The following is a 9,431-nucleotide window of genomic DNA, read 5'->3' on the forward strand; positions in this document are numbered from 1 at the left end:
ATCGCATTCATTTTTCTACTCACAAGATAATATAATGTAATGATAGAAAAATTATTGTCATAATTTAGTTTATATCATCGATAAAATTTAGTGTTTTTGATAAATATTTAACTAATAAAAGCATATTTATGTTAATTTTTTTTAATTTTAATAATATAAAAATAAAATATTAACATTGATCAAAATTGTTCTCTCAAAGATAATTTTACAACAATTACTAGATATAGAGTGAGCAACATTTAAAAATATTCATGAGAGTATGAAACAATGCATCAAAATTAATTTATTTCTTCTAGAAAAGCAGGCCATCATATCACACCTCATTACCATTTACTCCCAATTTTTAAATATTACTAGAAGAAATAAAAAATAAAACAATAATAAATAGACACATGTAAAGAAAAAAAATAAGTATGATATATGAAAGAAAATTTAATAAATTACAATAATAAATGTTTAGGATAAAGAATGAAAAAAAAAATTGCAAATTTTTTTTTAAAATTAAAAGTTTTATTCCATCCAAAAAAAAAATACAAATATAATTACAAGAATCAAACGGGTGATCGAATCAATTAACAGATTTATTGGTTTATTAGTTTAAAAATAGATTACTGATTAAACTAATATAACTGGTCTTACATAAATAAAAATATAAAATATTAAAAAATTTAAAATTAAAATATTTATTTACTAACATTTTAATATGTAAATATTTAAAATGTTTAATATTTATTTTAGTAATTATATAAATTCTAATAAAATAAATATATAAAATTATAATAAAATAAAAATATTAATAATAAAAATAAAAAATATAATATTATTATTAAAAGATAAAATTAATATTTGATATAACTTAAATTTGACTTAATTAAATTATATATAAATTATAATATAATATGAGTTTTTATATTATTATATGAACAAATATATATAACAAAAAAAAAATCTTTTTAAGTTGCACTATGTATTTAATATATAAAATTATTAACACACTTTGTAGTAAGAAGATAATTAGCCTGGTGGTAGAGGTATGTCTAGCCATACATGAGGTATAAGGGTCGAAATCTTGCTGTTGATCGGTCTGGTTTAACTATAATTCTGCTTCAATTTCATGAAGGAGACAAAGGGAAACTGAAGCTATTGTGTCTAGTGAGGTGTCTTCATGCTCAAAAAACCAAAAAAAATCACTTGTTCTTACTTTTCCATATGTTCCATGCTACAATTGCAAGAAGACGCAGCAAATAGTGTTCATCTTGCCGTCTTCGGAGGTCGTCTCTTGTTGCCAACCAAACTTGGAGAAAGGTAGCATAATTGTCTCTGAGCTTTAGGTTGTTTAATTTCTCTTTTTTTCAGACTGATTTTGCATTTGGATATGAAAAAAGACAATGAAAAATCGATTCTTTTTTACCACAATTTATGGGACAGCTCAGTGAGGAAGTGGGAAACTAACGGTGAATAACTTCCATGACCGGCAATCTCTCATGCAAAGCTCGCAAGAGGAAGATTTTGATCTTGGACGGAATTTTTAGTTTTCACAATTTCTTCCACATACTCTGCCTCTGTTTGTTTCTGGAAGTGCTTCAAAAGGGGCGTGGTAGAACTGATATGCTACCAAATAGCTAGATGCGGTGTTGTACATACCTGATTTACTATGGATCTAGGTAAGTATATCCTCTCCATCTCCGATTTTTACTTTTCTGATGCGTTGAGCTATATTCTGAGGAAAAATATTTCTAATAAGTTGGTCATTCCAGTTTTTGCTTGGATCAAACAAGTCCTTGACCTAATACAGTTGATTCACGTGTCCATCAGGTATGGTCCCACATTGCAGCGTGAACGAGTGAGGTGGGGGGAGCCAAGGATCAGAGAAGATTTTGACATTGCAACCAGAACCTATTTCCCATCACAAGCCTTTTTCAATGACTTTGTGTCCTTCATGAATCTTCTCCAGTCCCAAGAAGGTATAATTCAAACTTTAGCATTCATCACATTTTCATATCTGAAATATTTTTCTTTCAGCATTTTAGCAAGTAGTGAATTAGGTTGTTGAACTATTTTCCAGCACTACTTGTCTAATAATGCCAAATTCTGAGCCCTGAGATCTTTGAAATAAAGGTCCCCTTCTTTCTTAGGTCTAGACATCTAGTCCCAACTAATTCATGCCATCTTTCGTTCCGAACCCTTTTGACTCCACGAAAATTGCTTTAGTATACTGTGAATTTCATGAATGAGGTTGTTCGAAAGTTTAAAACATGAAAGGGGTATTATGGCTAAAGAAAATTGCCGATTTGTTTATATTCACTTTTGACCACTAAACCCCTCATACTCTTCCACAACTAGATAATTTGAAGACAACTGTCATTAAAGGCTTTATAGAATAGAATAGAGTCATCTGTGAACAGTAGGTGGTTGATCACAGGGCTTTTTCGGTTGATATAGAATCCTTCAATAGCTTTGTTTTGCTCTGCCTTGTGTAGCAAGAAGGAGAGTCCTTCTGCACAATAAAAAAAAATATGGGGATAGAGGATCACCCTGATTAATCTCTCTACTTGGCCTAAAAAAGTCAAAAGATTGTCCTTCCACAACGATAGAGTAAGAAACAAACGTCACCACCTCTTGAATCCAACCAATCCATCTAGAATTAAACCGCAACTTCCATAGTATAAACCATAGAAAATTTTATTCCACCTTATCATAGACCTTGCTCATATCTAATTTCACAGTCATCTCGTTTACAAGCCCCATCTTTTTAATCTTCAGATAATGCATACATTTATGTACAATGAAACTATTATCTAAAATTAGTCTACCCTTCAAAAAAGCACATTGGTTGTGACTCACTAATTTATTCATGATCCCTTGTAACCTATGCACCCGCACTTTTGCAATGATCTTATAAATAACAGAGGAAAGACTAATAAGTCTTACTTGTGTAATTTCTGTAGTATTAAGAATCTTTGTAATAAGACATATCTGGGTGTGATTGAAAGCCTTCAGCAGTCTCCTAATCCCAAAGAAACTATTAATCGCATGAAAAACATCTAATCCAACAACATCCCAATAAACCTGAAAGAACTTAGCAATAAAACCATCATCATCCAAAGCACTCAAAAGATGGATAGAAAAGGCAGCCCTCTTCACCTCTTCCAAGGACACTAGTCTGGTCAGCTTCTGGTTCATTGTATTAGTAACTTTTAGATGAAAATCAGCAAATACTTTCTCCGATTCTAGTTGATTGACTGATGTAAATAAATCTTTATAACTTTTCTCTGCCACCCCAGCAATCTCAGCATGAGAGGTTACCATCGCACCATCTTGATCAATTAACTTTCATATCTTATTTCTACGATTTCGAGATTGAAAACTTTGGTGGAAGAATTTGGAATTCTAGTATCCTACCTTTAACCACTTAATACATGACTTTTCTTTCCAGTAGCTTTCCTCTTTACCATACACCTCTCCTAGTTGACTTTCCAAAATAGTGATTTCTATCCCCCCCATTGATACTTGCTGATTTTAGTTCTTCTAGTTTCTTAAGGAGATCTTCAATTTTCTTCTGAGAATTTACTATATTCTGTTGTTGCCATTTAACCAGCTTGTGTCTACAGAATTTTAGCTTCTGGGCAAGGCAAGACATAGGAGAACCTTCAACAATTGTACCCCATGCTTCTAGTACTTGCTTCTGAACCTCCTCATCCCACACTAGTGTTCCTGGAATTTGAATCGAGGCTTAGATCGCTCAACCTGGGAGCTAGAATCCAGTAATAAAGGCGAATTTGAGTCTTCCACCCTAACAGTAATATAAAACTCTCCTGAACCCACTACCTGAACATTTATGTCTTCCCTCCAAGCCAAAGTATTCCCCCACAGATCCCAAAGGATTGACTAAAAACTAGCTTCCAAAACTACAGCTCTTAATCTTACGTTCCACTAATCGAGATTGGTTTTTGTTTTCACAGAGAAAACCAATCTTGGGGAGTGGGATCTACAAATCCCTTTTAAATTTTGGATTGTCAGGGGTCTTCACAAACCCCGACAATTCCAAATTAAGCACTTCATAGTTCATGGGGATCATTTGTTGGCTGGCACCCTCCACTATTAAATTATTGTCAGACTCCAAACCTAGGCAAATTTTCTTCAAGCTGACTTCATTCTCTTTCCCACCTATTTCCCTTTTTTCTCCAGTTATCTTCTTAATGTTTCTTTTTCCTTGCCTCACCATTTGAGTAAAAGACGTATATTTTTTTTTATTTACCGAGTTTCTTGCAAAAACTACACTCCATTATTCTACTAAAAGAAATGTCATTCAAGGCCGAGGTCATTGTGTTGCTTATCTTCTCTTTGACTCATTCTCTAACATTATTACTATTTTCTCCAAGAGCTAAGTCATACCCACAAGAGCTGCTGCTTACCCCCCAAGTTCCGCTTCCTTTCATGCTTAGTTTTGCAAAATCATCAAGGAGCCACAATGAGGCTGGTTTCTTCTTCTGCTGCTGCTTCGGGTTGTGTGAGGCACTAGTCTTGGTGTTACCAAGCTCTTTTTTTTATCTTCACTCGTCTTCTAACTTGGTCAGCTTTTAACCACTCACCTATGTACTTTGTCTTCTTTCACCACATTATTTGTTGAGTCCGTTAAAAAAAAGGACATATTTTAGTACCATGTCCTAAATAACCACAATAGGTGCAGAAGATTCCAATTCTTTTATAGCACAGACCAATCTCCATAGTAGCTTGATTCGGCCCCTGTAATTTCAGACTATCCTTGATTGGTCTCTCATTATTGATCATCACTTTAGCTTTAAGGATTTGACCTTCCTTTTTATTTCAAATAATCCTGCATCCAGCACCTCCCCCATTTTCCTCCCAACTTTCTCTCCACCTCTATCGACTTAAAGCACTCAGGTACTCCCTAAAATTGCACCCAAATAGGGAAGGTAGAAATCTGGCTTATGTAATACTTTTCCAAAAGGGATACATATCAAGTAAGTAGTCTCGACCTACGAAGCAAAGGCCGACTAGAAATATATACACAGCCCAAAAATATAACAAAAGAATAAACATAAATCATGTTTCTCCATAATTAACATCTAAGAGGGATATACAAATTAAAATATAAAAGTGGAGAATACAACTAAACTAAGTACAACATAAAGTCCCAAAAGACAATCTTCGCTTCCAAAAAAAAAATCAGCACGCTCAACAAGGTGCCTCATGTCCTGCATTTGTAAAATAAACAATTCCTAACACGGGTGAGAACATTATCCTTTCGAGTTCTCAATAGGGTAACAATTCCAAATAGAGATGATGTAAGATGACACGAACACACTAGGCGATCCTACACTCCACTCAACCTAAAGTTCAAACCTAGGGTCCTTTCTAAACTAAACAGGATAATCAGAAACTAAATTTTAGCTAATAAATGATCTCCGATTCCCAATTACTCTCAATACAAATCATAAATCTTCTCATTATCAGAATGGCTCCAACTTAGTAATTTCAGTGACAAACTCATTTAACAACAAACCACTAATTATCACATTCTCATCCAGAACAACCCTCAGCGTCACTACTGCTAGTATGAGGGATCTCTTAGTTATGCAAACACAGGCAAAACAATACAAGAAATATACAGATAGAGAGAACAGATAAAGCATTTAGATTAAGTAGCATATAGATACATTTAATTAAGAAGGCAAACCAATTACAAGATGCACACCAAAACAATACACACAAATGAATATGATGCATGTTTGCCCTATGGCCAATGAGCTCATTTGCCAGTTATACAATCAAACCTGATATGTCTGGTAGCTAACCTTAGACAGTCCCTCGGTGTGTACATCCCCAAGAAGAATTCACATCTCTTGGAGGAATTATCCAAAAAGCTATAAATATCCGGCCACATCTTGCAACGGAGGGTCAATAAAATCTCAAGTCTCAATCCGGAGCAAGTAGGGTGAACCACTGCATCTACTCAAGGAGTCTCAATCCTCAACCCAAAACAAATGGGGCGAATCACACCCTTGCATCTACCCAGAGAGGCATCATATCAATCAATATTCAATATTCAATTCGTCACGCAAGCGAGATAACACCCAGACATCGCCAATAAACAGATACTTAAATCATACACAAGGGGGATATCACCCGAACTTTGCCATCTCAGCCAATCCGACTATACTCAATCATCGTCAATCTCATCGTTCATGACTTATCTCAATTCAGTATTCTGTAAACTCATTACTCACAGGCTTCCATCAATATTCATTAGCTTAAGTTCATAATCTCATTCAAAAATGACAATCTAATATGATCCATAGGTTCACACTCATTTCCAAGCCTAAAAACAAGTTGTCGGACCTTAATTAGTGGGTTACGAAAGTTTACAAGTTTACCAAAAAAGTCAAACAGTTAAAAACAGAGTTTAAGTCTGAAAATAGAGCTTGTGCATACACATCACCTTTGTGCGTACACACACACGCACCCGAACGCAATTCCCAGCTTGTGCATACGCATAATCCCTGTGCGTATGCACAACTTGCAAAATTCCTGGGCATACGTACGCATACCCCTCGTGCGTACGCACGAGCATTATTACCCGTTCTGTTCTGTGCGCATGCACCATAGTGTGTGTGGGCACACATACCAGAAATTATAGTTTTCAACAAACTCTTAGAATTCAATTTAAAACACAAATTTTTAATCACTCATAACTTCCTCTACAAAATTATTTTTCATCATTCTTAAACCATTTTAAAGCTCTCACCACCATTTTTAATTTAAGATAAATTTCATTGAAATCCAAACTTCAAGCGGCAAGTTGTGACCCGTTAAAGTTGGTCAAAAACTCATTTTTACCAAATATTGCACAATGCTTATTTTGAGAAATTCTCAAACCCAACTTGGTTCAAATCACTCAATTACCATTTTTAAATATGTCATATTCTCAATCATCAAGTCTCAACTATTCCAAACCTAATCAGAACAATTTTAACTTATTTAACATAATTCATTAACTATATCCAATCTCAACCTTATGCACAACACTCATACATTCAAATCTACATCACCGCCAAATATGTATATTTGGCTTTGCCTTGGTAGAGGACGAACAGACGGCAACATATACGTGGTTGTTGCAAAATTTTCTAGAAGTCATGCTGAACAAGTCTCCCAGTGTTGTGGTCACAGACGGTGACGAAGCAATGAAGGCAGCAATTCGAGAAATCTTCCCAAATGTAACTCACCGATTATGTGGTTGGCACATTCAGAAGAATGTAACGACAAACATAAAAAAAAAATTTTTTTTCCAACGACTTCAGAAGATGTTTGTATGCTCCATGGCATCCGAATGAATTTGAAGAATATTGTGAGAATATGATAAAAAAAAATATGGGTTGGAGGAAAATGAATGGGTTCTAAATGAATATGAGAAGAGGAAAAGTTGGGAAAGTGCTTACTTGAGAGATAAATTCTGTGCTGGATTTAGAACAACATCAAGGTGTGAGGCGATAAACAACTTCATCAAGAGGTTTATTTGCATTTGCCAAAGTCTTCTAGAGTTAGTCCAAAATCTTGAACATGCTCTTAGGGACTATAGAAATAATGAATTAGTTTCTCAATTTAAGACGTTGTATAGGGAGCCCGTTCTAACTACTGGGCTAGAAGCATTGGAGCTTTCTACTGCCAATTTTTACACAAGAGAGATTCTTGGAGAAGTAAAAAAGGAGATTCAAGGATTGGTCGCATTAGATGTAATAAATGAGGAAAACATATCAACCACTGTTGTGTTAAACGTTAAGGAGTGTGACAGGAGGCAACATATATATAACGTACTTTATGATCGCAATACTGAGCATATGGAGTGTGAACGTAGTCAGTGGAGTAGTGAAGGCATTCCTTGCAGCCACATGTTTTGTGCAATGAAAAGGGTAGGTTTACAGAAGTTGCCAAATAGTCTTCTTTTGAAAAGATGGTCGAAGGATGCCAAGAAGTATCTGGATGAAAGTTCTGCTGGAAGCACTATGCAAGACAGAGAAAGAGAATTTTTAATGCGCTATGGCGCATTGTCAGTGGCAACTACGTGGATGGTATTCTTAGAAGCTCAAGATGGTCCTTCTTTCCATGACACTATGAATGAAGTATGTCGTTGGACCCAAACACTAGAACAAAAATCTGGCTTGAAAAGACAAACAAGAGATTCTCCCACGCCAAACTTTGTTGGTGACCCTTTAGTGGTCAAGACAAAAGGAGCACCCAAGGGGAAAAAGGAGAGGGGTAAACGGAGGTGCACTAAATGCAACAGTGCTGGTCATGTAAAGAATAAATGTCCTGTGAGGAATGACGGTGACGATTTGGGTGATAAGACTGGTAGTGGCACGCAAGCTAGCTTTGGTACCGAAGAGGTCAGTAAGATACAATATTGCATTAGTTGTTACTTGAATTAAAATAAACTCGTAACCTCTATGTTGTAGTTATACTTGATAGAATTTTTGACTCCATGTATTATTTTTTCATAGGAGCTTCCCAAGGAACCTGTGGCTTCTCAAGAGACATTAGCAGTGCCAAATATAGAAGTAAATGCATCTGTGCAGCAAGATTTTGGGCTAGGTGATTCAGGATTGATTAATGGTCATGAGACTCCCATCCCACCATATGGAAGTCATCAGTGGCTATTACAGGTATAAATAATAAGAGATGAATAATTGCATTGTTGAAACTTAGTGTTTTGGTAAGTTTTAAACTATTTGAAATCACATTATGATTCGTTGAAGTTCTTTTCATTTCTCTCAAATTTGTTTGTGCTGTGGAGAACAGGTTGTACAACAAGGACATTATTCGAAGTTCAGTGGGATGTAGTAGCATGTACTTGTATATACTCATGAGAGTATGGTTTAAGATGTTAGTTAAATTCTTGGATTTCAAATAGTGGTGCTTTGAGGTTGATATAAATTTTTTATAATTAAATTTTTAGATATTTATCATAACTTGTCATCGTTACACTCGGCTGAAATGTGCAGAAGGATTCAATAGTTTTGATTTATATAGTTAAAATTATTGTTGATCTTATTCATGCTAAAATTCAAAAGGGTCTCTTGTTGGTTCTTATTCATGCTAAAATGCATGTTAAAATTCTGTTTGATTTACGAAATGCATGAAAAATTATTATAACTGTAATATACATTCCATGCTTGATGTCTCAACAAGTATCAATCTGTATGCTAAAGGAAAAGACGATTTGGAACCTGTGTTCTCTTCCTGAGAAAAAGAGAGTATTGGAGCAGCAAATGATAAATGCACATATTTTTTTGTCTGAGTAATATATTAGGGAATAGGATGATACTATCTTAGTGCATCATTCCTGGGCTTGCAAGCTGAATTTGTTGTACTAGATGTTATACTGCTAAACTATGGCATTAAAGCAGTCA

At 34.9% G+C, this 9,431-nt stretch overlaps 1 protein-coding gene across 1 annotated transcript; it reads left to right on the plus strand.

Annotated features, from left to right (window-relative positions):
• Positions 1-7,862: 7,862 nt before the first annotated feature.
• LOC110263205 (uncharacterized) lies at positions 7,863-8,862 on the plus strand. Its single transcript, XM_021104162.2, has 3 exons — positions 7,863-8,408; positions 8,523-8,684; positions 8,821-8,862. Exons 1-3 carry the CDS (start codon positions 7,863-7,865, stop codon positions 8,860-8,862), a joined length of 750 nt encoding a protein of 249 aa, XP_020959821.1.
• Positions 8,863-9,431: the final 569 nt, after the last annotated feature.

This window comes from Arachis ipaensis, chromosome B6 (assembly GCF_059453495.1).
Source record: "Arachis ipaensis isolate K30076 ecotype BB chromosome B6, ASM5945349v1, whole genome shotgun sequence".
Taxonomy (NCBI): Eukaryota; Viridiplantae; Streptophyta; class Magnoliopsida; order Fabales; family Fabaceae; genus Arachis; species Arachis ipaensis.

Bases quoted from the DNA above. Each gene is read 5' to 3' on its own strand.
- LOC110263205 (XM_021104162.2), top strand. From the start codon at position 7,863: ATGGAGTGTGAACGTAGTCAGTGGAGTAGTGAAGGCATTCCTTGCAGC. The intron at 8,409-8,522 runs GTCAGTAAGATA...ATTTTTTCATAG, and splicing joins CTAGCTTTGGTACCGAAGAG to GAGCTTCCCAAGGAACCTGT. The intron at 8,685-8,820 runs GTATAAATAATA...TGTGGAGAACAG, and splicing joins GTCATCAGTGGCTATTACAG to GTTGTACAACAAGGACATTA.